The sequence below is a fragment of the Bos mutus genome, chromosome 2, assembly GCF_027580195.1.
Source record: "Bos mutus isolate GX-2022 chromosome 2, NWIPB_WYAK_1.1, whole genome shotgun sequence".
Taxonomy (NCBI): Eukaryota; Metazoa; Chordata; class Mammalia; order Artiodactyla; family Bovidae; genus Bos; species Bos mutus.
Genome location: NC_091618.1, coordinates 2,897,634 through 2,925,521, shown reverse-complemented (window position 1 = coordinate 2,925,521; position 27,888 = coordinate 2,897,634). Strand labels below are relative to the sequence as shown.

The window sequence follows — 27,888 nt, the reverse complement described above, 5'->3', positions numbered from 1 at the left end:
TACCGTTGAGGAAAGCCCCAATGTATATATATGTGTATCTGTATATGTATAGATATATGTATATATGTAGATAGATATAAAACTGGATCACTTTGCTGTATACCTGAAACTAACACAATACTGTAAATCAACTATATGTCAATAAAATAAATAAAGCAAACAAAAAAATATTTGGGGAAAAAAGGCAAAAGGACCTAGAACTATATTCAATAACCTGTGATAAACCATAAGGGAAAAGAATATGAAAAAGGGTGTGTGTGTATGTGTGTGTATATATATACACACACATATATACATCTGAGTCACTTTGCAGTAGAGCAATAATTAAGACAACACTGTGAAGCAACTATACTTAAATGGATTTTTTAAAAAGCACTCGGAACCATATTCAATACCTTGTACTAACCTATAAAAGAAAAGAATTGAAAAAACGCATATATAATAAATCACCTTGCTGTGTACCTGACACTAAAAATATGTCTTGTTGTTGTTGTTTTTTGTTTTTGACCATGTTGCATGGCTTCTGGTATCTTAGTTCCCTGACTAGGGATTGAACTCAAACCCCCTGCAGTAGAAGTGCAGAGTCCTAACCCCCAGGCCACCAGAATATTTCCCTAATACAATATTGTAAATCAACTGTTGCTGTTCAGTCGCTCAGTTGTGTCTGCAGCACGCCAAGCTTCCCTGTCCTTCGCTGTCTCTCAGGGTATGCTCGGACTCATGTCCACTGAGTTGGTGATGTCAGCCAACCATCTCATCCTTTTTTGCCCCCTTCTCCTGTCCTCAATCTTTCACGGCATCAGAGTCTTTCCAATGAGTCGGTTCTTCGCATCAGGTGGCCAAAGTATTGGAGCTTCAGCTTCAGCATCAGTCCTTCTAATGAATATTCAGGGTTGATTTCCTTTAGGATTGACTGGGTTGATCTTCTTGAAGTCCAAGGGACTCTCAAGAGTCTTCTCCAGCACCACCATTCAAAAGCATCAATTTTTCAGCGCTCAGCCTTTTTTATGGGCCAAATGTCACATCTGTACATGACTACTGGGAAAACCCACAGCTTTGACTATATGGACCTTTGTTAGTAAAGTTATGTCTCTGCTTTTTAATGCACTGTCTAGCTTTGTCATAGTTTTTCTTCCAAGAAACAACTTCAATTTAAAAATCAGGGAAGGAAGAGAACATGGGGAAGGTGCAGAATTGTTGGTAGAGGAGAAGGTTTCTGTCTAACTCCATCATGTCTGTGAAGTAAGACACCAGCTCATCTGCTTAGAATGAAAGATGAGAAAGGGACAAAGAAAGAAGACTGAAAAATCGTCCTCGTGGAGTGTGGGAACTGAATACAGCAGGAAAATACAGTAGGAAGGCTAGGCAGGTTTGAGGGCTCATTTGAAACTAGTGGACATCAACTTAAAATGATGGCTGTCACTTTTAATTTTCCATCAGTGTTCAGATATTCTGATGCAGGCAGAGAGGAGGGGAAGAGCTGAGTTTAACCAGGGTTGGCCAAGAAGAAAAGAGAGGGGTAAAGGAGGTATGGCAGGTGGAAGACTATGACACGAGGTTGGGCTTTGGACAGAGGAAAGAAGAAACAGTACCAAAAGTAATGATGGAATTTGCCTCCTACCCACAGCCCCTCAAAAGTAGCTGCTTAATGCCTCATGCCCCCATGTTCATAGCAACAGATGACTGGTTAACGGGCGGGCTCTGATCTGTGGGCAGCCAGTCTGTGGAGCCGGCCAGTGACCTGCCCAACGAACTGTCATTATTAAAAGATGAGATGAGTTGACTGGATTCTGTCTTAGGAGCTAAGCTATGAAACACAAAAGAATCTGCCAGTTAATAGGACTAACTGATGCAGAGAATAAGAGGGACAAAGGTCAGCAGGATGACTCCCAGGCAGGCTGAAATGTGGAGAGAATAGGGCTACAGGCAAACTGAGGATGCCAGACAGTCAAGAACGCAGCGGAAATGGGGCCACACCAGAGGGATGGACTAGCCCGTCCCTGAGTTCTGGGTTGGTTTCCAGGCCCTCTTATTATGAGTGAACTTAACTTTCAAAGGTTTTTGAGCAGGAGAGTGATGTGATCAGACCTGGGGTCATGAGTGTAGACTCACTCCGTTCTCTCTATGCTCACCTCCTAAGTCAGCTCACCTAGGTGTTTTATGCATTTAAGTACCTCAAAATATCATTTATTAGCTGACACTTCTCATCAATTTATCACCAACTCCAAACTTTCATATCTGACTACTTGACATCTCTATTTAAACCTCTGAAAGGCAACTCAAACATAACTTACCCCAAACTGATTCTTACTAGCCAACCCCTCAAAAAAAAGAAAAAAGAAAACAAAAATACTCAGACTTCTGCTCCACCGCCCCCACAACCTTCCACAGATCAATAAATGGCAAGTCCTTCTGGTGCTGATCAAGCTGAAAATCTTAGCATCATCCTGACTCCTTTCTTCTCATGCCCAGAGTTGCATCTCTCTGCTGTGTGACCTAGGGTTTATCTCCCCAGGCCTCTGTTATGAGGATTAAATGTTATTATTTGTAGAGTGCATAAGAGTGCCCATCACACAGGAAGTCCCATATAAGTGCTTTTGAAATAAATAACAAATGCCTTTCATACAGAAAGGGCTTTCCAATGGCCCTAGTCCCCCTACAGTCCATTCAGAACACAGCAGTCTCCCCATCCCTTGAAAGGCCAGGCCAGATCCTGTCCCTGCCCTGCACCTCTCTGACCTCACTCCGCTCCTGCCTCTCTCCCCGTGTTCAATCTGAGCCACCCATTTCCACCTCCTTGTGCCACAAACACACCAGGGACTGTCCTCATTCGGACTTTGCCCTTGCTGTTCCTTCTACCTCCCTCTGATCAAATGTTAGGCCTTCCAGAAATCCAAAAGAGAAGGGATATATGTATACGTATAGCTGATTAACTTTGCTGTACAGTATAAACTAACACAACATTGTAAAGCAACTATGAAGTGTTAGTCGCTCAGTCTTATCTGACTCTTTGTGACCCCACGGACTGTAGCCCACCTCTGTCCATGGGATTCTCCAGGCAAGAATACTGGAGTGGGTAGCCATTCCCTTCTCCAGGGGATCTTCCTCACCCAAGGATCCAACCCAGGTCTCTTGCAATAAAAATTAGTTTTAAAACAAGTTAGGCCTTCCTTGGCCCCACTTTTGCTAATCTGAGGCTGGTTCCCTCACTCTGATTTTCCTCCACATCTCCATTTTTATTTAGTACCTAGTTGTCTCCCCTCCCTTGTTTAAACTCTGCAACAGGGAACGTCTTGTCCATTGCTCTATGCTTAAGAGCCTAGAGCAGGGCTTGGTAGACAGTAGATGCTCAATAAATAGCAAGAGAAAATTCCTAAACGCCACGCCCTTGTCTGAATCCTCTTAATACAGGTCTGAATCATTCTTGGGGGACTTATCTGGGTCACTTTCAATGCCAGTGGTGGTTTTTACTTGACTGTGAGCTATACCTGAGGACGGGGCGGGCTGTCATGGCCTGGCTGGTGGAGCCCATTCCTGTCATTTGTACAATGTTCTGTAGTTTACAATCCCCTCACCAGTGGCCTGATTTGCATCTGACAAAAGAGAGAGAGAGAGGGCAAGCTAGGGAAGACAGTTATTACTAGCGGGGCTAGCGTCCCAGGCCTCCTGACTTCTAGATCAAGCGTAAATACTTGTTGAGCGAAGAGAAAAGAACATTTGAGTCCCTGCGCGGAATGAAGCAGCCCCCCCTGGGCAAATGGGCGGGCGCTCCTCTTAACATGTGACGTTTCTCGTTCCGGATTTTCTCATTTCTGCCTGGGTGGTGCTGACAGCATCCTCGGAGCAGGGGAAAGATCGTTATGTCCCTTTCATCCCTGCGATCTTCGGGGCCGCACCCCACGCTCGGTGTGTGCTGGCTGCTCAGAGAGGAACGTGGCCCGAGGCCCAGTTTTCGCAGCGACTGGCTGCAAGTCCCACACGCAGCAAAAATCGGCAGCGCGGGGGTTGCACTCCGGGATCGCTCGCCCCGCCGTGTCTCCCGGCGGGCCGCACCAGTTCCCGGCGCGCCGCAGGGGCGAGCGCATGCAGGGGAGTGGGGGTGGCGGCTGACCGCTCCGGGTCCCAGCGCCTTCCGCATCCCCGCCCGCAGGACCCGCCCCTCAACAGGCCCCGCCCCTCGCAGCCCCGCCCCTCGCTTCCGGGTTTGGGGCCCCGCCCCCCCTCGCCGCGCTCCATACTTGGCGATCGCCGAGGCCTTGCGCGCTCATTGGCCGACAGCCGGCTGCGTGGGGGGCGGGCCCAGGCCGGGCAGGGGCGGGGAAGGAAGGAAGGCGGCGGCGGCGGCGGCTCGGCGCGGGGGGAGGGGGCGCTGACCCGGATGTTCACTCTCGGGCACCCGGGGAAGTGGAAGCGCCGGGCCCTGCTGCGGGGGGGAGAGCCACAGACGCCGGGACCGGGAGCGCCGCCGCCGCCGCCGCCGCCATGGTAAAGGCCTGATGGCCCCCGCCCCGGCCCGGGGCCCCGCCGGGGCTCGGACCCCTCCCGCCGCCCGGCCCGGCCCGCTGAGGGTGGGCTCCCCGGGTGGGGGAGGGGCGCGCCCGGAGCCCGGGGGGACCCCCTCCGGCTCTCGGGAGGGGGCCCGGCTGGGGGCGACCCCGGCCCCCGCCCCTGCTTCCAGCTGGACTCCACGTCCGAGTCCAGGCTGCCCTCTCCCGTAGCCCGGGCCAGACCCTTCTGGACCCGTGGTCCCGGCCGGGCACCCCCTTCGGAGACCCAGGCGTGGTCCCTCTTCCCCCCGGACCGGCCCGGCCTAGGCCCCCATACCCTGTTCCTCTGGCCCAGGCTGGGCTGTCGCTTCTTCCTCTTGCAGCCCAGGCTAGGCCTCTGTCCCCGTGCCCCCTTCTCCATGGCCTCAGTCCTCCGTCCTCCCTTCTCCGTGGCCTCTGTCCGGACCCCCAATTCTCCCCTTCTCCATGGCCTCTGCCTCCTTCTCAATGGCCTCTGTCCCCCGTCCCCCCTTTTCCATGGCCTCTGTCCCCGTCTTTCCCCCTTCTCCATGGCCTCAGTCCGGACCCCCGTTCGCCCCTTCTCCATGGCTCTAGCCCACATTTGCTCCTCTCCGTTTCGCGGCCTCAGCCTGGCTCGTCTCCTCCCTCCGCGGTCTCAAGTCTGGACCGCACTCCTGCGCTCCGGGCCCTCGCCCGGACGTCACCCCCTCCGCGCCCGCCGTCCCCCTTCCCCGGACTTCTCACCGCCCGGCCTGCGTCGGCCCCACTCTGTCCTGGGCTTGGGCCCCTCTCCCCCGCCCGGGGGCCCCCGACCCAGGTGGTCCTCTCACCTCCTCCCGGGGCGCGCCCTCCTTGCCGCCAGTGGGAAACGAAGGGCGCCCCGCGGCCCTGGTGGGGACGCGATCCCGGGGTTGCGCGGTGCTCCGGGCAGCGAGCGGGCGAGGGCAGGGCGGGCATCAGTGTGTCCGGAAGGCAGCGCGGCGCCCCGCGGGCCCTCCCCCGCGACCGCCGCCTGGGCGCCGGGGGGCGCGGGACTAGCGGAGCGCTCTGTCGGGGTCCGCAGGGCGCCTGGGGTGTGCGCGCGAGCCGAGGGGTGAGGGCGGGGGAGCCGCGGGGCCGGGGATGAGCGCACAATCGCCCTTGTGAGGCCGCCGCCTTTGGGGGGCCCCCCGGGCTCCGAGGCCAGCAGACGGCCCGGACACGATGCACCCCTGCAGACGCAGCCTCCCTTTCCCCCTCAACTGTCAACTCGTGAAGGTTGGAACTGCAGATTATGGAGGTGCCTCGGACCAGGTGAGCCGCCTCTGGCTCCGCTCTGCTGTTTGTTTTGGTAATGAAGGCAGCTGCTCGGCGCTGCCGAGGTTTCACCTAGGCCCCCCATCGGCCAGCCCTCCACTTTTGGAACCTTCTTGCCGGGCAGGCCCAGCACCCAGATTGGAAGGGCCAGAGGGCTTCTGCCTCAAGTGGCCAAGGAGCCTTGGGCGAGTGGACTGAGTGTTCAGGCTGGGGGCAGGCAGATGTTTGCATGTGGACTTTGGGCCCCAAAGGGTTTTGAGCTCTCGGTTCCTTGTTTAAGGAAGAGATGTTGCTGCTGAACTAGGGTGACTAATTCAGAGCAGCTCGGTTTTTTCTTAACGCCTTCCTGTATGGTGATGATGAAAAACGTGGTCCTTGTGATTGGCCTTCTCTGATAGCATCGGTGGAGAACTGACTGCAGGGGAGGTGGCCCAACCCCAGGCCTGGGTGGGGAAGGACTTCTCCAGGACAGTTCTGGGTGAGGACTCAGAGGGAGGTTTTGTACATTTGCTGTTAGGGCAGAGGCGGGGAGGAGGGTTGGCGTGGCCAGTGGACCTGCTCACGGCAGCATCTCTGGCTGTTTGGGGGTCGGGTGCAGTGGGGAGCATCTTGCCTTGGCCTGAGCCCCAGAGGTGATGGAAGGATGCCTGTAATGACCCAGAAGGGACCGGATGATACTTGAGGCTCCTGAGCATGCTGTATTTGGGTCTTACTTAGATAATCTGAAAGGATCATGGGAGGAGTGGCGGGAAAAGGCCTTTTCTGGAAGGGTGGGTGGGGCTACTAGGTGCCAGGCCCTTAACCCACCCAGGGCCTTGTGAGGCAGTTACTGTCCCCATTTTACACGGGAAGAAGCTGGGGTTCAGACAGTGGGATAACTTAAGTAAAGATGCTGTTTAGTTGACAGAGGGCTCTGACTGCATCCTTCCCATTGTCCCAGGCTGCTTGTGTGTTGAGGATGTGAAGGACACTGTTTAGAAAACAGTGAGGATGGTCATTCAGATATGGGGAGGGGGGAGCAGCACTGACTGGCTACTGACGCGGTCCTGGTCGTTTGCACAGGGATATCGTTTCATAGTGAAACAGTGATGATGTGATGCAGGCTTACTTGACGTGAACTCTCTCAGGGCAGGGAGTTTTGTCTTTTGTTTTGCCTGTCTATATCCCTGGGGCCTAGAACAGTACCTGGCACTGAAGGAAATAGCTCGGAGTGTTCCCTTTTGGGGCGTGTCTTGAACTTAGCCATTTGGATTTCATTCTCATGGTCTTAATAACTTGTTCTTAGTATCCCCCTAGGCTTGTAAGTAATTTCTGACTGCTTATTGTTCAGTTTCTTCCCTGCTTGAATATTCTGACTAATAAACCAACATAGACCAGTTGGGATAGGGCAGAAATGGTGGTGTAGGGTTGCATAATAGGTAAATTAATTAAGACCATTGTGTTTTTTATTTTCAGTAGGTTTGATGGTAGAGAAACCAGCTAGTTCTCAGTTAGCTAACTTAGAAGGAAATAGCAGTTTGAGAATCTAAAATACTTTGGACTTTGGAGAAAATGCCATGATTTTTGTTGGCATCAGTTATAAATGCATAGGCAAATAGAATTTCTTTGCATTCTCTTAGCAGGTAATAATCTCACTATTGTAAGTGCTTTATAGTTACAGAGCACTTTTCCTTGCCCAGCTCTAACTTCTAATGTAGGAATTATTGTTAATTTAGAATTATGATTCTGGTGCTGGGTGGTGGGGCTGCAGCATGCAGGGATGGGCCGGGCCCCCTCCGGAGTTGTCCCTCCAGCTCCCACATGGTTTGGCCTGACAGGAGAGGAGAGGAGAAGCCTGTTGTACTGTGACAAGGGGAAACCATACTGTTGGTGTCTTGGCTGGTCTCCTGTAGGTGAGACACACAGCTCAGACCCCACATGTATATACAGCCTTGTTCATTTCAACCCAGCTGGATGTTCTTTGGTGGAATCCTTCAAAAAAGTGGCCCACGGTTGATCAGTTGGCTTGAGATGAAGGAGATGCTAAACCATCTGACTGAAGCAGATATTCCTGTTTATAACCCAGAACTCCTATTCTTTTATGTCCCCTGGGGGAGGGGAGGGGACAGATGACTGGCGCACAGGGAAATGGTGGCTGGGCAGGTCCTTTGAACATTGAGACTCTTGCTTCTTAGGGAAATGCATGCCATCAAGCAGAGTGGGGTGTGAGGGGGTGCTGGGAGCTAACAGGTAAGATTAATACACTGTACGCAGCATGCGTATGAGGGGCTTTCTGTGTGCTGGTCTGTGTACTGGGGACAGGATCATACAGTGAACAAGACAGACAGGTCCATGCCTTCACAGCTTGCGTTACTTGGCCGGGAGGCATGTCACTCTTACCTGAAGTTTAAGGAAGCAGAGCCTTGATTAATATAGCTGCGAACACACTTGCATGAGGTGATGTGGGAGACTTAAGAGAAGGTTGGAGCTTGTGCCAGGCTTCAGCCCTGGCCTTGGGATGTGCACCCGCCCTTGAGATGGCACTGGCCCCACAGTCTGTCCCCTGCAGACCGGAAGATCTCCCAGCGGGGAAGGTAACCTTGTGCCCTGGAAATCCAGCCCTTCTCTTCTGGGTAGTGACCACTGATTGAGGATCTGCCGTCATCCAAGAAACCTGACTTAGGTCTTGCCTCATCCCCGGATGGACGCTGGAGAGGCTGAGTGACTGGTGTGAGTGCTGGATCTGGGACTCAGGTGTGGGTCCACCCATCCCCTGTGCTGAACATTCACTCGGTTCCTAAGAAACTACGAGCAGCAGGGACCCCAGTACAGACTCTGGTCCCGTTTTTCCTTGTGGTGGATCCTGCCAGTGAGAGAGTGGGGCATGGACGTCCACAGTGTGCAGAATCTCCCACGAGCACACTTGCGTAAGACCGGCGAGGGGCTCGGCTGGTGTCCGGGGCTAAGACTCCACACTCCCGAGGCAGGGGGCCTGGGTTCCATCCCTGGTCAGGTAGATCCCACGAGCTGCAGCTAAGAGATCGTGAAGTGAAAGTCGCTCAGTTGTATCAGATTCTTTGCATCCATGGAATTAACCAGGCCAGAATACTGGAGTAGGTATCCTTTTTCCTTCTCCAGGGGATTTTCCCAACCCAGGGATCGAACCCAGGTCTCCGGCATTGCAGGTGGATTCTTTTCCAGCTAAGCCACAACGCCGCAACCAAAGATCCCGCACACTGCAACGAAGATTCAGGATCCCAAGAGCTGCAACTAGGATCCCGGTGCAGCCAAATTTAAAAAAAAAAGATCAGCAAGAGCCATGCCGTTTCTGAATCTAGGCTTTTAGAGATCAGGTCTCTGGGGTGAGGAGGTGGAGGCTTGCCTGCTGCGGGAGCTCTGGCCCTCTTGCAGCAGCCCCACTAGGAAGGTCCATCCAGCCTTAGGAGGGAGGCAGCATCGCATGCAGACTTAGGAGCCAGACAGCCTTTGGGATAACAGTACCTCCTCATAAGGCTTTTATGAGGATTAAATGAGATAATACTCTTCAAATGCTTTCCGGCACATAATTAACATGCATCATGACTATTGCTGTCGCCATTTAACAGATGGGCGTCAGAGGGGTGAGCGGTTCGTCTGTCTAGCTACTAAGTGGAGGAACCAAGTTTTCTGGTTTCCGAGGTAGACCCCTTTCCTCTACTCTTTCCAGCCTAGTGAAGGCAGATACGAAGTTTGTTTGGCTTTGGGCTGTGTCTTGAACAAAGCACGTCGCTGGCAGGGTCTGAGGCTCTGCTCCACCACAGTGGACCAGGCGCTGTGTGCTCCAGATACTACATGGTGCCGTGGCCTGATGCTGTGTCTCGGGCTCTAGATACCTGGTCTGTGCCCGGTGGAGCCCCCTGTGAATGGAGTCCGTGCCTTCTGCCACACCTGTGAGCCTGTGAGCTCCTCGAGGGCAGACACCTTGTCTGTTTGGGTCCCACCAACAACCCACACTTCCCATGGTGCTCCTGGCACTTGGTGAGCGCCTCATAGATGCAGAATGAGCAAGTGGTGGTTGCTGAGAGGGGGCTGCTCCCCAGGACATGGGCTCTGAGGTTTGGCAGATGGGTGAGGAGTCCTGTTTCTGCAACTCAGTATGTGACCAAAGCGAGGATCGTACTCTCCTTCGACAGGCAGAGCGAGAGCCGCATTTTATAGGGATCCGGGGAGAAAGAGGTGGACATTGTAACGTGCTTAACCCATGCTTGGCGCACAGCGCATGGTCGCCGTGCTTCTTGTTTGCTTTGTCCTGTGCCCTCCACATAAGGACGTGAATTGCCCTGATCCCCATGCTCGGGTCCAGTAGGGGAGGCCAGGTGCACCCAGAGAGCTAAGTGCCGCCGGAAGGAAGCAGTGAGAGGAGAGGCTCAGCGGGCCCCGAGTCTGTCCGTCCCTGCGGGCTTGCCTTGCAGTCCGCTGCCTGCTCCACACCCTGCTGACCACACCAGGCAGCCTTGGTGGGGACGGGGTGGGCTGAGGCCCGGAGAGACCATGACCAGGTGGAGAAGAAGGGGTGGGGTGCAGGGGCCTGGAACAAGAGCAGAGGTCAGGGTGACAGTCACCTGGCGAGTTTGGGGACCAACTGCAGAGTGCACGGCCGGGGTGGGGGAGCCTCGGTCTCAGGAGGGAGTTGTGGAGCGCCTGAGTTGCTAAGCTAAGGAGTTTGCATTTGATCTGGGACAGCATGGAGCCAAGTTAGAGTTTTGACAGGGCAGGTGGAAATTGGAGGAGGCTGGCAGAGTCGTGGTATTTTAGGAAGAGGCATCTGGTGGTGGTGTGCAGCCGGGAGGGAGGCGTTTACAAGCATCACCCTGCAAGGTTCTCAGGGTCCCGGCTGCCGAGTGGCTGAGGGGAGGAAAAAGGAAGGGGTGGGGTGAGAAAGATGAAGATAGGAAAGCTGTGAGCCGTCGTGATTGATCATGTCTGGGCTGTGGGAAACCTGTCCTGGAGCTGCCCTGTTCAAGCATTTGGACAGGATGCTTTATCACTGACCCAACAGCTATTTCTGGGCAGTTTAAATCCTAGATAGTGGTGTCTGCAAAACCTTGATATCCTCCTCATGCCTGAACTGGGGTTTCGGTCTGGTTAGCCTGGGGACCCAACCGCCCAGCCCTCTCTGCCTCTGTGGTGGCACCGAGTCCCACTCAGGCTGTGCGACCCTCACGTCCCCTGCATCACCTGGCCCACCAGCCCCCGGGGCCTGAGCTCTGGGTACCAGGCGCCTCTGTCACTCGTGACTTTTTCCGTAGGGTCATTCATTCCCTGGATGCTTACCCAATAGTCAGACCTATAGAAGGTGACTCCTGAGCAGAGGAGGCAGATAAAAACAGGCTGGTCTGAGATTGTGCCTGACTGGGTCATCACCTGGTCCCTCTCCCCCCCCACCCCCCGATTTCAGACAGCTCTGAACACCTCTGAGAGGAACCTTCCTCTGCAACTATTTCTTCCAAGGCCGCAGCAGCCCTGGCTGTTTGTCCACCTGCCTCGTGGCGGTTATTGTGAGGACTGAGTGAGTTTACACGTGGAGAGGGTAGAAGGTGCCCAGTACTCTGTCGGTACAGCGGGACTGATTACGTTACTAACATCGATGGTTGAGAGGTGTTTTACTTAACCTCCAGGCCGCCTGGGAGCTAAGTGGTAGTGGCCTCGATTCTCTTGAGACCCCGGAGAGGCAGAGGCCCTCGCCGTCGCCTGGCGATTGGAAGGGCTTCCAGCCCCGTGCTTTCTGCCCTCGTAAGCTCTCACCGCACCGCAGGTTGCGAGCGCGTGTCCACTGGCTCGGCCCGACCGTCTCCACCCACTGCTTAAGCCGCTCTGCAAAGCTTCCTCTTCTGGCGCGGAACTTGGCGGGCCCTTCAGAGTTAGGATCTGCTCGGAAATCCGTATTAGATTAGTGTTACCTGGACTTAGCATCTCAGAGGTTTCCCTAAGATTTGGGCGGAGGACTCACTGTAGGTACTAAGTGAAGTATCTTCAGTGTAAAAAGTGAGGGTCTGTCAAGATGCTTTTGCGCGCGCCCTTTCTGCCGGGGTCCGTGACAAGCAGCGTCCCCTTGGGAGGTACCAGGGGCTCTCCCCCTTGGCGGCGGCGGCGAGAGAGGCAGACAGGTCGGGTGTGGCTTGTTCACAGGGCCTGCTGCCGCTTGAGGCGTCTCCCTGAGTCTGCGGCCCTGAAGAGGCGCGTCTGATTCCGCGGGGACAGGCTTCCCACGGGCTGTCCTGGGCCCAGGAGCTCGGAGGACGAGCTTTTTACCTGCTGCACGCTCCTGCGGAGAAGTCTGATCTAAGACCCTGTGGCCCCCGAAGGAGCTCCTTTTGGGTTTGTCTCGGTCTGACCCGAGGCTTCATTTTTTTATCAGCCCCTCGCTTCTCTGCTGAGCATGGCTTGGTCAGCGCGCAGTTCCTGGAGCTGGATGCAAATGCAGCAGCGGCCGGGCTGGCCCGCTTCAGGCGCTTGGCTCTGTGAGAGTTTCTTTTCTTTTTGCCACATCACACGGCAAAGGCGGAATCTCAGTTTCCTGACCGGGGCTGGAACCTGTGTCCCCTGCATTGGAAGGCAGTCTGAACCCCTGGACCACCAGGGAAGTCTCGCTCAGATTTTCTGACGTGCGCCGTCTTTGCTTCCTTCTGTCCCCTCCTCCAGACAACTCTTGTCTCAAGATCTCTTGCAGCCATAGGGGGTGTGGAGCCCCAATAGTCCGGGGTTTTGAGGCCTCTGACTTGGTCTCGAGGAACAGGAAACGGAGGTGCAGCGTCCCTCCGGTGCATTATCAGGTCTCCCTCCCAGACTCTCAGTCACAGAACCGCCTCCCTTCTGCCCTGGTTTCTTCTGGGTGCACAGTCACTCTCTAACTCTCTCAGCCCCAGCCCTGTGAGGTCTGTTTCCTCATCCTGCAGATAAAGCTCAGAAAGGTTTAGTAATTTGCCTAGGGGCCCGGCCAGTTAGTGCCAGAGCCAGCGTTCAGATCCAGCCGTCCCGCTCCTGTCGGGTCAGTTCTGTGGTCCTGCCTGCTCATGCGTGGACCCACCACGTTTATCTTCTAGATGAGGAACCCGGGGCCGCGGGGCTCACTGCGGGTCCTGCCACGGTGGCTGAAGAAGTCTGAGTTTAGGTTAGAAGTTCAGAGGGTTGGGACTTCCCTGGTGGCTAACAGTCTGCCTTGCAATGCGGGGGATTTGGATTCAAGCCCTGGGGGGTGGGGGGAGGTGCGGGGGCAAGATCCCACATGCTACTGAGCTTGAGCAGCGCAACTGGAGTCTGGGCACTGCGGTGGAAGATCCCACGTGACGCGTCTGGTGAATCCGAGTGCTGCTACTCAGAGCTACATACCGAATAAGTAAATACTTTAAAAAAAAAAATGTTAGGAGGGCTCTTTGGTGCAGGGTATAGAAAATGAAAGCAGCTGGAAGCTCCTGAGCCATGGTCTGCTTCCAGAAAGATGCCTGCTGAGCCTGCAGGTTAGGTGCGTCTCATCTGCCCTCCTTAGGGGGCACCTGGGCATTCCGGGCAGCACTGCTGTTCTTCGTGCTCGAGGTGAGCACATCCTGGTCGCTGTGGGGCCCCTGGGCTCTTCCCTGTGAAGCCCGTCCTAGCCTGGGCACCACAGACTGGGTCAGGGTGCCTGGGAACCTGCGGGGAGAGACCATACTGTTGTAGTAGTTGTATGACTTTGAGCAGGGTGAGCTGGTCACCCTCACAATGCCTGATACCTTCTGTTTCTTGTCCTCGGGAGAGAAGACAGATGCCAGTTCCGCACTCAGCTCAGAGCTGTGTGTGGTCGCCATGGTCCACTGTCTCTGGCACATGGGCCATGCTTTCATGTTGAATTCGTGAATGTCTGCTGCTGCTGCTAAGTCGCTTCAGTCGTGTCCAACTCAGTGCGACCCCATGGATGGCAGCCCACCAGGCTTCCCCGTCCCTGGATTCTCCAGGCAAGGACACTGGACTGGGTTGCCATTTCCTTCTCCAATGCATTAAAGTGAAAAGTGAAAGTGAAGTCGCTCAGTCGTGTCCGACTCTTCATGACCCCATGGACTGTAGCCTACCAGGCTCCTCTGTCCATGGGATTTTCTAGGCAAGAATACTGGAGTGGGGTGCCATTGCCTTCTCCGGAGTGAATGTCTAGTAGGTCCTAAATGAACGTAAGTGCCCTCTCCCCGTTGACTTGACGAGTGTGCCTGCGTGCTCAGTCGCATCAGACTATGCATCCTATGAACTGTAGCCCGCCAGGCTCCTCTGTCCATGGGATTCTCCAGGCAAGAACACTAGAGTCGGTTGTTGGGCCCTCCTCCAGGGGATCTTCCCCACCCAGGAATCAAACCCACATCTCCTGCGTCTCCTGCATTGCAGGCAGGTTCTTTACTCTCTGGGCCACCTGGGAAGCCCGTTTGAACTACATGCGTGCTCAGGTCACTCCGTCGTGTCAGACTTTGCTTTCCTGTGAGCTGTAGCCCACCAGGCTCCTCTGCCCATGGAACTCTCCAGGCAGTCATACTGGAATGGATTGCCATTTCCTCCTCCAGGGGATCTTCCCGACCCAGGGATTGAACCTGTGTCTCTTGCATCTCCTGCATTGCCAGAGAGGTTCTTTACCACTGTGCCACCTGGGAACTTGCCATTCTCCTAGGTCAGAAATGACCAAATACACACATTTCACGTGGTTCAGCCTATAACAGACCAAACAAGAGGGCCGGGCACTTCCAGAGGGAGGCTTTCGAGCACGTGTCCAGGTCTCCTGTGGGACCTAAGCCCTTGGCCACACCTGGCTTCTCAGGACAGCAGCGTTGGGCTCCTAGTCGGTCAGTGTCACTTCAGGTGGGAATGACGGGAGTGGAAGGAGCCGATCGGGGTCTGCCCGTGGGGTTGGGTCTCCTGGTGCTGAAGACTGTCTGGAGGGTCCAGTGGTGGGGATCGGGGCCGTGTGGGAAGGGCACCCTAATGCTGCCGGCATTCGCTGCAGCTCTGCACGTGGGAGGCGCTGAGCACTTGGCCGGGTCACACAGCTGACCGTCCTTGGAGTTGGAGGCAGGCTTGATTCCCTTGAGTGGAATCTTGACCTCGTCCTTGAATCCAGGTCATCAAGGGGCAGGTTCTGGAGCTGGACTGCTAAGGTCCTGGTCCGAACCTGCAGCCTTGGGCAGCTTCCTTCACTCTCTGCCTCAGTTTCTTTGCCTCACAGTGAAATTGTGGGAATAAGAGTATTTCTGATGGGTTTTATGAGGATTACATGAGTTAATGCGTGTAAAGCCAGACGCAGGATGGCATTAACTACTATTACTAATAATACTGCATTATTATCAGTGACATGGATTTTTGGCGTGCTGTTAGAGCCGAAAGAGACTTGAAATGTGGAAACTCCCTCTGCTTTGTGTTGGAAGAAGTTTGGACTCTGTGTATTTTGTTAGTTTCCCAGAGAAGGCGTTCCTTCTCCCAGAGCTCACTGGAAACACACCCTTGTAAGCACGGGCCTTACAGGCATGCACGGGCCTTACAGGCATGCACCTGCCTCTCCATGAGCAGGTTGCTGGAAATGATCCTTTTGTTTCAGGTTATAATATAAGTCACTCCTCTGGAAAATGGCTTAATTTTTTTTTTTTCTTTCTCGGCATGAGTGGCCAACTCTGGGGTGCCAGTTACATAGAGCGTCCAGAGCCTCCAAGGGGAGCAGGGCAGGGTACTAATCAGTGGGACTCGTCTCCCCGCCCCGCCCCCCATGCCCCTGGATGTTCTGGTCATTTTCTCCTTTTCTGAAGGTGGCAGGTTTTCGCAGGGGCTCTCAGCTGCCACTAAGCAGTGTTGCATTTGTGAACTTCTGCAGACCTGCCAGACGTCACTGCCTCAGGGATTTCATGTTTGATTTTTAAGGACGTGTGTTTGATTTTAAGGTGTGTGGAGTGTTGGGGTTTAGGAGTATAAGAAGGAGGCACAATAAAAGAAAATGGAGGGAAAAATGATCATTGGAAGGCAGTCTGGTGTAGTATAGTGGAAGGGAGACCCCTGAATCTTGTCTTCTCAGGGACTGTGTGAGCTCGAACTACCTACTTACTCTCTGGGCCTCAACTTTTCCCCATCAGTGAAGTGGACATAATGTCCTGCTCTTCTCAGAGGAATAAATAAGAATAACACGTCGCTGAAGCTCAGGCCTCGTACGATGCCGCCTTGTTATGCATAGGAATCTCAGCTTTTGTCTTGCAAATTAGTGCCGCTCCACTGGGAAGAGAATTGCATGGCTCTAGAAATCCCTGTACTAAGGAATACCCTAAATCTAAGACGCTGGTGTCCTGATGATCCTGAGGCGAGTCCTGACCTCCGGCGTCCCCAGGGCTGGCTCTGGCTGGGCAGTCCTCCGTACGCTGGCTTAGATAGAGGATTTATTGCGTGCAGGGAGCTGCGTGAGGCCAGCCTCTCTGCGCTGAGCGTTGCGGGCACCGCCTTCTGTCACGCATGCCCGGGCCCTGGTCCTGCCCCTGTTGTGCAGTTGTGAAGGTGGAGGCCTCAGCGGTTAATGAACCTCGTACAGGATCACACAGCTAGTCGGGCAGGGGTGGCCTTTAAACTCCATCCTTCTGATGACAGCATCCTGCCCCCAGTGCGCGCTGCAGGCTGGCCCAAGGGTGCCTTTTCACGTACGGGTTTTCTCCTCTGAAGATCTACCAAGTGTTCTTCAGCAGTTTTTGCCTTCTGCAGCTCAAGGCAGACTGTTAGCCAGCTGCCCCCAGTTTGGCCCATCCGCGCCATCGGCCCTGGAGCCTTGGGTGAGCGTGCAGTAGCTGCAGTCCTTCGTTTGCAGGGAGCCTCACGTCCTGCTGGGAACTGCTGGCCCACGGAAGGTGTGGCCTCCGTTTTGAGGCCCCGGGCACCGCACCCTCTGTTCCTCCCTGCGCCGTCTCCTCATCCCTGTGCATGTCTAGATGGCTCTGAGATGATGCAGCTGTCGTAAGCAAACTGGCATGGGGACTCAGAGCCAGCCCACCCCTGGCTGTGCCACCCTGCAGCGGGGGCCGGAGATGAGAAATGTGCTGTAACGACAGCAACGCTCCTAGATATCCCTCGACGGCTGGGCGTGCCAGCCACGAGAGGTAAACCCGAACGTGGCTACTGAGCGAGGCTCCTGTCCTCAGAGAGCTTCGAGCGCCGGGCTGTGCTGTCAGCACCTGTCCATCCACAGAGTGGGCGGGGTCTCCGTGACTTCCGGTCATCTCGTCAGGCGCTAGATGATATTCCTGGGAATAGGTCCCATCTTCCAATTCCTTATCCACCGTGATCTCTTCATTCCTTCCTTTAAATAACCTTCTCCAAGGGCGTTTATGTCACAGCCCGCTAGAGCAGCTTTGTCCTCTTCTGCTGCTGCTAAGTTGCTTCAGTCGTGTCCGACTCTGTGCGACCCCATAGATGGCAGCCCACCAGACTTCCCCATCCCTGGGATTCTCAAGGCAAGAACACTGGAGTGGGTTGCCATTTCTTTCTCCAATGCGTGAAAGTGAAAAGTGAAAGTGAAGTCGCTCAGTTGTGTCCGACTCTTAGGGACCCCATGGACTGCTGCCCACCAGGCTCCTCTGTCCATGGGATTTTTTTTTTTTTTTTTTAAGAAGGAGATTGAGCTTTTATTTTTTTTTAAATCAAAGTACAATTGTCAGACAACATCTATTAGTATCAAGTGTACAGCATAATGATTGAGTGTTTGCATATGGCGGACTGTGGTTTCTGAACTTGCTGAATTCCAGATGGAGAGCACGCAGCAGCTCCTTGGGACTTTACTCTGGGATCCTGCTTTTATTTTCATTCCATGGAATCTGCTTGGTGCACATTGATTGTTGAGGAAGCGTTTGTTGAAATAACAGACAAGAACTTGTTGCTGTGGTCCCCAAGGAAGGGCCCGCCCATCGGTGACTAATTACCAGAACATGGACATAGAAATAGCATTCGACCTTTGTATGGTGAGCTCAGAGTGCTCTGTGAGGCTAGGCTCCTACTCGCACATCCTTGTGAAGCATTGGATTAACTGCTGACACTCTGTAAGTTGAATTCCATCACATGGCAGAATCTCTAAGGAAAGGAAAAAAAACAAAAAACAAGATTTCTAAGCCTCAAGTGATGGGCTGTGTATTGAAACAAGTGCAGCCAGATTCCAGGTCAGCTGAAGCATTGAGCAGGCCCTCAGAGTGAGTAAGGAAACGGTGGCAGGAACAGCTGTCACTTACGCACTTTACTTAGCGCTTGACATGCATTATCCTGTTAGTTCCCCGAATTTTCCTTAATCACAAGGTCCTGGGAATTTAGGACTTTAGGTAAGCTATGCTGCTGCTGCTGCTAAGTCGCTTCAGTTGTGCCTGACTCTGTGCAACCCCATAGACAGCAGCCCACCAGGCTCCGCCATCCCTGGGATTCTCCAGGCAAGAATATTGGAGTGGGTTGCCATTTCCTTCTCCAGTGCATGAAAGTGAAAAGCGAAAGTGAAGTCACTCAGTCGTATCCGACTCCTAGCGACCCCATGGATTGCAGCCCACCAGGCTCCTCTGTCCATGGGATTTTCCAGGCAAGAGTACTGGAGTTGGATGCCATTGCCTTCTCCATAAGTAAGTTATACGTTGTATAAATTTAGATTCTACAGATGGCTAATCAGTGGCAGAGTCCAGACTTGCACCCAGCTGCTGTGCAGTTAAAGCCGCTGGCCTTCATCTCTGCTGTGTCATGGAGTTTCATCATTCACTCGGCGCTGGTGGCTTGTCTGGATCCCACCGTGAGTCCCCAGGCACTGGGACTAGGGTCCTCCGTCTGAACGCTCTAGAATCGACTCCACGCCCTGGAGCAGGCCATTGTCTTTTCTACCACTTGAACTCAGGCCCATTTGAAAACTCACCTTTGAACGTGCTTGTCCAGTGATGCATGGAAAGACCACACTTTTCAACATGACCTTGTTGCGTTCCTGTTGTTTAGTCACTTAATTGTGTCCGACTCTTTGCGACCCCATCGACAGTAGCCCACCAGGCTTCTCTGTCTGTGGGATTCTCCAGGCAAGAATACTGGAGTGGGTTGCCATGCCCTCTTCCAGGGGATCTTCCTGATCCAGAGATGGAATCCAAGTCTCCTTTGTTGCAGGCAGACTCTTTACCACTGAGCCACCTGGGGAGCCCCAGGAAGTCAGTTAAAGAGTTAAAGAAGAGATCTGCGGGCAGATGCAGGTTCAAACCCGGGGCCTTTTGAGACTTTCTGTCGTGTTGCAGTGTACACAGGAGATGTGAATTGCAGTGACAAAACGCTGGAGAAAATGTAGATTGAAAGATAGGAAGTAGAAAGTATTGTAGATAGAAAGATTGAAAAACGGTGGTGTGTCTCTTCAGTGGGACGTGATGTTTATCTACACACACACGTATGTGTGTTGTAATGTGTGTTGTATGTATTTGTCTCCCCTCCTTTTGAGTCACTTAAGGTAACTCCTCAGGAGTGGGACTGCAGGGCTGAAGAGGACCCACGTTTTCCTCTGCACCCAGCCTTCCCGGCACTTCGCTGTGGGAGCTGCCGTAGCTTCTGCCTCCCTGGCTGGCCCTTGGGGCCCTCTGATCTGACCAGTTGAGAGTGCTCTTTGCTTTCCTGCAGAGTAGCCCAATCTAGTGTTTGCCTTCTAGATGGTTTTGCTACCTCTCTCTCCGTGTAGAACTGTTCAGTTTTCTTTGAGTTGCCTCATCTTTTCAACTTGAATTATTTAAGCGGAAGGATTTCCCTGGTGGGCCAGTGGCTAAGATTCCGTGCTCCCAACGCGGGGGCCAGAGTTCGATCCCTGGTCAGGGAACTAGATCCCACATGCTGCAACTAAAGGTCCCAGGTGCCACAACTGAGACTGGGCACAGCCAAATAAATGAATATTTTTAAAGAAAGACAAAGAAAGGAGTTATCTAAGGGGAAGCTCTGTCCTTACATAGGTGGAAGACTAACACTAAGTGCCCTGAGTAGAAGGTACACGCTAAACAAACCCGAGTGACTGGCTGTGGGGGGTGCAGCATCTGTACACCAGCTGGGTTGGTGCCCACCGGTGTCCGGTGCCTTCCTGGCTCTGGGCCTCCGAAGACCCTGGGGGAGGGAAGATGGTGGCGGGCAGGGGTGTGTGCAGGGGCCCTGAAGGAGGTGTTCGGCTGGGAGCCGTCAGGGCAGGGGCCCCCGGGGAGAGGTCCAGAAAGAGAGTTCTCCTTTGCCAGAAGGACAGGGGGGCAGGTCCAGAGGACAGCGGGTGCCGGGACGCGGAAGTCACGTTCAGAGACCCCGACAGCAGCATCACGTCCCCAGAGCCAGGAGGGTGGGCGAGCTCGGCGCAGAGGCCGGGCGCCCTGTAGGGCAGGCCTGCGCGTGAGGGGGGCTCAGGGTGCCCCGTCCCTTTTAGCACCCTTTGTAGCCTGACCGGACGGCAGCCCAGCAGTTGGCTTGCTTTCCTTGGGCGTCATTTGCTGCCGGCTCCCTCCCACCCCCGCCACCCCTCAACCCAGCCTTCTGGGTGCTGGGGTGGGCCCGGGGCTCAGGGCGGAGAGACAGGCGGGCCCAGCCCAAGCTGCCCGTGGGCTAGCGGAGGAGAGGGGGCCGTCTGGATGGCCATGGGCACCAGCGGCAGGGGCCCGGGGAGGCGTCCCCTCCGCTCGACATCCCTTTGGAACCTGGCATCACTGTGAAAGTTTTTTTGTCCTGTTTTCTCTTTTGTATGAAAGGAACACGTTTGGGGTCCCCCTCGGGGCCCCTGTGCTGAGGACTTGGCACTTTGATTGCTGTGGACCCCTCAGTTCAGTCCCTGGTCAGGGACCAAGATCCCACAAGCTGGATGGCACGGCCAAATAAATAATGTGCTCATTACAGAAAAGCTGGAAAACAGAAAAGGAGGGAAAAATGTGCCCATAATCTTACTTGCCAACAGCTACTCCTCACCTTTTGGTATGTCCGTTCAGCAGCTTTGTCTCTGTACAGGTTAAAGGTTTTTCCTGTGATTGAGTTCATACTGGTCTGTGATATGTTTCTACAATGTCTGTTTGATTTGTGACCGTGTCGGTTCTTAGTTGTCACATATGGAATCTTTGCTGTGACACGGGGCTTGTCTCGAGTTGGCCTCTCACGGGCTCCAGGGCGCCAGGGTCAGCAGCTGTGGCTCACAAGCTTAGCTGTCCCAGAGTACGTGGGGCCTTAGTTCCCTGACCAGGGTTCGAACTCGTGTCCCCTGTATTGGCAGGCAGATTCTTAACCACTGGACCATCAGGAGTTCCCCTGGGTTAATTTTATATTCTGCTTTTTTCCTTATAAGATTTTCTTGTTTATGAACCCTTCAAGAACATTTTAAATGACTAATATTTTGACTGGTTGATACAGTCATTTGGTTAACCATTACCCTAGAGTTGGACTTCCCTGGTGGCTCAGCTGGTAAAGAATCCACCTGCAGTGCAGGAGACCTGGGTTCGATCCCTGGGTTGGGAAGATCCCCTGCAGAAGGGAAAGGCACTCCAGTATCCTGGCCTGGAGAATTCCATGGACTGGATAGTTCATGGGGTCGCAAAGAGTCAGACGCGACTGAGCGACTTTCACTCTTAAGAGTCGGACACTTGGGGGTTCTAGGTTTTCTCTGTGTGTTGCTCTGCGCTGAGGGTCTTTGTCCATCTCTGTTGTTTTTCCTGCTCTGTTCTGACTGCTCCAGTAGCCCGTGTCTGAAGGTGTGGACCAGCTCTCCTTGCCCGAGTGTATACAGTGTTCTTGTTGCTTTGGGCTTTCATTCTGTAAAGTCACCACCAACACTGACTAAGCAAATCCTGAACCGTTGCTCCCAGGGGAGCACGGTAAGGTTCCTGGGATGCTCTGGTGAAATTTTTGTCGTCTGATCGTTACATAACCGGGGAAGACAAATATTGTGTAGTATCACTTATATGGGGAGTCTTAAAAGAAAAATCAGATTCCTAGAAACAGAGTAGAAAGTTGGTTGTCATGGGTCAGGAGTCGGGGAAAGTAGGGAGAGGTGGGTAAAAAGGATTTGAGTTTCAGCTCTGAGATGAGGCGCTAATGTGAAACGTTAAAAATATTTTTTTCCCCTGATTTTTGTGTGTTTCTGCTTAAGGACACCTTACTTCATATATATTGCTGACTCATCACTGAAGCCAGGGCCGACAGCTTGTCCATCGCGCGTTTTCTCTGTAAGCACATCTCAGCCCTTCTATCCTTGGGACGCTGGACAGTTTAAAAACTGCGCGGGGCCGTTTTTAAACAACAGAGTCCACAACGAGGCGGAAAGTGTGCGCTGAAAGGTGTGAGAAGCGCTCCGTTTACAGCGGAGAGCTGCACCTAGAAGGGCAGAGGTCGCCTCGTTCACACTCGGCTGGGTTCACACTCGGCTGGGTCGGGCGCGTTGGGGGTCTGGGATTCTTCTCCACTCGGCGTGTGTCTGGGTGACCCCACCAGTGGCCCCAAGGGTTCATTTGGGGGTTCCGCATACGTTTTAGCCAGTGGGTAAATTTGCAGGATGGAACTTGAGCTAAAAACAATCGCCGATTCCTGCCAGCTGCCCAGCGAGCCTGGGCTGTGGCCCGTGTTGTACCTGCCCGGGGAGGGAGATGTAGTTACAGTGAGGAGGCTTTAAAAATAAGACTTTAGTAGAGTTCTTCCACATGTTTTGATTTTTTTTTTTGGTTGGTGGGTGGTGTGGAGGGAAGAATAATCCCTATGAGTATTTGATACTTATTTTTCTGCTTAATCAGTGAGTCTCAAAGTCTGGTAAGATCTGATGAGACTTTGCTAGTCACCCTGTTCCCTGTCTTAGAACAGGTGTGCTCTTGTCTTAGAGGAGGCCCGGCTACCGCGTGACCGTGAGGCCCTTTGTGTCGGTTGTATTTATTTATCGATTTGCCTCTGTTGGGTCTTAGTTGCATTTGGGGTCTTAGTTCCTGAACCAGGGATTTAACCCACAGCCCCTACACTGGAAGGTGGGTTCTTAGCCACTGGATCACCAGGGAAGTCCCTCCCCGGTGATTTCAGGCGAGACCCCCCACTCGTCAGACCCACGGGTGGGGGACAGATGGCACTCCAGGGCCGCCGCTGCCCTGCAGTGTTTCTGGCTGCACTGGTGCTGATGTGGAGACGTGTGATCCGAATTGTCCTTTAGACCAAAGCAGCCTGGTAATTCGGGCTTTCCTAGCAGAAGAGAAAGGAGAGTCATTGAGGTGAGGAAAGGGCTCAGACACTGACAGCTGGCCCTGGGGTAGGGAGCAGAGGGCGGTCACCTTGACAGTAGTCTCTTGAGTTGGGGGGTCCATAGGATGCAGGACCTTGACTCCCCCAACTGGGCTGACACTTGATGTTTGGGGTGTAGTGTAGGCTGGGTTGGCTCGACAGGAGTTGGGGGATGAGACGGGAGGAGCGGGGCACTTTGTCCTCCGCTGCAGGGCCCTGGGTCCTGGTGCAGGAGCCGGGTCACCTGTGGGGACCACAGCAGGACTCCGCACCTCTGCTGTTCCTCTGGCTTCCTCCATTCTCCCTTCTTTCTGTTTCTTCCTTTCCTTTTATTCTTGCTTGCTTTAATCTGCCCCCGGATGAGCCCAGGATGGTGGAGACGTGTTCCCCTACTTGACTGTCTACCAGCGCAGTTTATTATCTCTGTAATGTTTTTCTTTAAATTGTCTTGAGCCTAACACCTCAGTCAGCTTGAAGCAGAAACATCTATGAAATCACACTTTTGATGTGCTTAGTTATATTTTTCCCATGCATATTAAAAATAGGTAAACCACTAAACTGCATTGGTCCGTATCCCTTCTGACACACCTTTCTCAAACCCCGCTGACCTGTATACCATGCTCTGGAAAGTGCTGGAGTGGCAGAAAGAGCACTTGCTCCGGGAGTCTGGAACCCTGACTGCATCTTGGCTCCTGACCCGCTGTGTGATGTTGACCTGTTCCCCTCCTGCCTCCTGGCCTCATTTGCTTCCCATTGGACTCAAGAGCCCGGGTGCCTCCAGGCTCAGGAGTTGAAAGGATGCAGGTCAGTGGTGCCGCCGCGGTTTCCTAGCCCCTCTGACAGCAGCTCAGGACTCTGACGTGGTCATGTAATTGATTTGTTCAAAGAAGTAGAGACTTTTAAAACACTGGAGTTCGGGAACAGTTTGTCTTCAAACGGGCTTCCTGTTTTTATTTGGGTTTCGGTGGTCACTGCTCGGTAGCAGGGAGGAAGGAAGCAGCTTGTTCAAGGGTGCAGAGGGAGGGTTGTGACCCTTCCATCCTTCTGGCTCCACCTCCCTGATGTGGGAATCTAAGACCCTCCTGGCAGGGCTCTCGCTGCAGAGGAGGCCAGATGCATCGAGCCGTGTGGTGTCTGATGTGGGTTCCCTGCCCGCCCTCAGCCCACGTGGTGTAGACCTCAGTGTTGCCTCTGTCCTGGGAGCAGAGTGGTTCTTGGACAGCCGTGTAAAGCTTGGCTTCTGGAGCCGGACTGCCTGGGTTTCGGTTCTCGCTGCTCCACTTTTAGCTGTGCTGCTTGGGGCTTCGTGTGACTCTCTGGGACTAGTTCCTCATCATGGGGTCTTTTGGAGACACTTTGGTACCTAGCAGGCAGTGAGGGCTCCATTCATGCTGTTGATTCACCCTAATGGGACGATGCTGTCCAATTGAGGAGCAGCAGCTGGGATACAGGAAGTGCCCGGGAAATGGTGGCTGTGGCTTTCTAACCTGTGGCAGGAGGCCTGGTGTTCCACCCCCGACTCCTGTTGGGTGAGACCTTTCCTCCTCCCCACCCCTACCTGCTCTAAGCCTTTCGTGTCTGTAACCCTCCAACAGGAACCCCGTGTTAGACCCACCGGCCCATCTGAGCCTGCGCACAAAGCCCTCCTCTACATTTGGCTGGAAAAGAATTGTAACTCAGTTTTGGAAAAGGCAGTACAGTCATAACCTCCAGAAATAAAAATACGTGGCTAAAACGTTGTGTGGTGAAAAATCTCACTCTTGTTCTCCTCCAGCTTGCCCCTCCCTTCCTAAATCCTTGAGCCCTGGGTAACACTGCTAATATTTCTAGGGTCTCTTGAAGGCATTATTTACATACAGTAAAACTCACCAGTTTTAAGTGTCCATCTTAATGAGTTTCATTAATAATTCCATAACCACTCCCACAGTCAAGTTACAGAACAGTCCCCCACCCCAAAAAGTTCTCTCAAAAAGCTCACACCCTCCCCCCTTCCCTGGGCAACTACTGTTCTGCCTTTTCTGTAATTTCATAGAAATGGAATCATAGTACATAGACTTGTGCTTGATCGATTTCACTTAGCATGGTTTTTCTTTTTTGAAAAATTTCCGTGTTGTTGCATATATTGCTGTTTTGTTCCTTTTTAGAGCTGTATGGGACTCTGTAGTATCCCAAAATGAAAGTGAAGTCGCTCACTGAGTCTTTGTGACCCCATGGGCTGTAACCTACCAGGCTCCTCTCTGTCCATGGCATTTTCCAGACGAGTACTGGAGTGGGTTGCCATTTCCTTCTCCAGGGGATCTTCCCGACCCAGGGATCGAACCAGGGTCTCCTGCGTTGCAGGTACACGCTTTCCGTCTGAGCCACGGGTGGGAACCAGCAGTGCCCCGTGGTTGGGTAAGTCAGTGTGCCCGTTCACCAGTTGGTGGACGTTAGGTGGTGTTTCCAGGTTTGGGATGTTATGAATAGTTCTGTTATAAATCTTCAGGGGTGAGTTTTTGTGTAGCTATGTTTTTTTTTCTGTCCTTGTGTTTTTCAGCATGACAAATACGAATAAATTCTGTTCCTCCCCCACTTTTTACGTAAAGGGTGAACTATTCTAAAGACACTTCTAGCGCCCTGTGTTTCTTGAATGGGCCCAAACACCACGTGGGGAGATCCCTGTCCAGTCTCTGATTTGTCCTGTGTGCTGGTGTCCTCGGAACTAAGGCCGCAGAGCTGTCTTCCTGCCTCCTGGGTGGGGTGGCGGCCTGGCCTGCTGGGAGCTCGGTGGGTGTGGCTGCAGAGAGGGTGACCGTGAGGTTCTGCTGGGCCTCGACGGGGTCACGTGAGTGCTTTGGCATCAGAATTGTGAAGGAAATTAGCTTGTGCACCAATCACATCCTGTTGCAAAACCACAGATGGTTAGCAGAGGTAATGCCCACCCTTTTTTTCTGTGTAAGTGAGGCTAGATGAGGGGCTGGTGGACCTGTTTTAAACAAAGTTCCGTTTACCAATATGGAGGACAGTGGTGCAAATTATGTGTTTGTTCGGGACTCCTTTTACTAAAGACACAGTTTCACTTGTCCCTGGTCCCCACTGCTTTCCAGACTTCAGCATCCCTCCTTCCCCCAAGGATATACTGTTGTGATTTTTCTGAGGGAGATTAGGCTCCATGGAATGTGCAGATTTGCATAAAAAAAGAAGGCTGTTGAGGTCTTTCCCTTCTTATCTTGTGGTAGTGTTGTTAGTAGACAACAGGATTTAAGAAACTAAGTCCACTGTTTAAGTAAAGGTATATATTGCCAAGAAGTCTTCTGCAGCTGTATTGACAACGAGAAGTGCATCAGGGTGGTGCTGAAAGTGTTCTTTGTCTGGGTGGTGGTGGTTGTTCAGTTCCTAAGTTGTGTCTGACTCTTCGTGACCCCATGAAGTGCAGCACGCCAGGCTTCCCTGTCCTTCACCATCTCCCGGAGTTTGCTCAGAATGTCTTTGTGCTGTCCTCTGATTACTAGCCACATGTGGCTCTTGGGGCTTTCCTGATGGCTCAGCTGGTAAAGAGTCCGCCTGCAGTGCGGGAGATCTGGTTTGATCCCTGGGTTGGGAAGATCCCCTGGAGGAGAGAAAGGCTGCCCACTCTGGTCTTCTGGCCGGGAGAATCCCGTGAACTGTATGGTCTACGGGGCTGCAAAGAGCCGGACACGACTGAGGGCCTTTTACTTTGTGGCTCTAGAGCCCTTGAAATATGTCTAGTGTGATTGGGGACTGAATATTTACTTTTTAATTTAATTTTAATGAAAACTTAAACTTCAGTAACCTCGTGTGGATGCTGGCTGCTGTATAGGTCAGCATGGGTCCAGAGGAATATTGATTTCCAGTGTTAAATTTTCTTTAATTAAAAAATTTATTCTAGATAGAAATCATAGAGAATACCATTACACTGCATCTGCTTTAAGTGATTTTTAAGCAGATTAGATGGCTACGTCATTTCATTTGGGGTGTTATTTATATCACTTCAGTTCAGTCGCTCAGTCATACCCAGCTGTTTGCGATCCCATGGACTGCAACAACGCCAGGCTTCCCTGTCTATCATCAACTCCTGCAGCTTGCTGAAACTCGTGTCCGTCAAGTCAGTGATGCCCTCCAACCATCTCGTCCTCTGACGTCCCCTTCTCCTCCTGCCTTCAGTCTTTCCCAGCATCAGGGTCTTTTTCAGTGAGTCAGTTCTTTGCATCAGGTGGCCAAAGTATTGGGAGCTTTAGCTTCAGCATCAGTCCTTCCAGTGAATATTCAGGACTGATTTCCTTTAGGATTGACTGGTTTGTTCTTGCAGTCCAAAGGACTCTCAAGAGTCTTCTCACACCACAGTTTAAAGGCATCAATTCTTCGGCACTCAGCTTTTTCTTTATGGTCCAACTCTTACATCCATACATGACTACTGGAAAAACCATAGCTTTGACTAGACGGACTTTTGTTGGCAAAGTGATGTCTCTGCTTTTCAGTATACAGTCTAGGTTTGTCATAGCTTTTCTTCCAAGGAGCAAGCATCTTTTAATTTCATGGCTGCAGTCATCATCTGCAGTGATTTTGGAGCCCCCAGAAAATAGTCTCTCAGTGTTTCCACTGCTTCCCCATCTGTTTGCCATGAAGTGATGGGACTGGATGCCATGATCTTAGTTTTCTGGATGTTGAGTTTTAAGCCAACTTTTTCACTCTCCTCTTTCACTTTCATCAAGAGGCTCTTTGGCTCTTTGCTTTCTGCAATAAGGGTGGTGTCATCTGCATATCTGAGGTTATTGGTATTTCTCCCCGCAGTCTTGATTCCAGCTTGTGCTTCATCCAGTCTGGCGTTTCACATGATGTATTCTGCGTATAAGTTAAATAAGCAGGGTGACAATATACG

General features: G+C 52.8%; 1 protein-coding gene across 3 annotated transcripts in view; it reads left to right on the top strand.

Moving 5' to 3' along the window:
* Nucleotides 1-4,362: 4,362 nt before the first annotated feature.
* CAPZB (capping actin protein of muscle Z-line subunit beta) overlaps nucleotides 4,363-27,888 on the top strand; it is a 139,844-nt gene continuing 116,318 nt past the window's right edge. For 2 of the 3 annotated variants that reach the window (XM_005908097.3, XM_070382160.1), the window contains exon 1: nucleotides 5,697-5,801. In XM_005908097.3, coding sequence (XP_005908159.1) covers nucleotides 5,712-5,801 — 90 coding nt within the window. In that variant the 5' untranslated portion in view covers nucleotides 5,697-5,711. Of the gene's footprint in view, nucleotides 4,486-5,696; nucleotides 5,802-27,888 lie in introns of those variants that run through there. The other variant, XM_070382162.1, reaches the window with a different exon arrangement.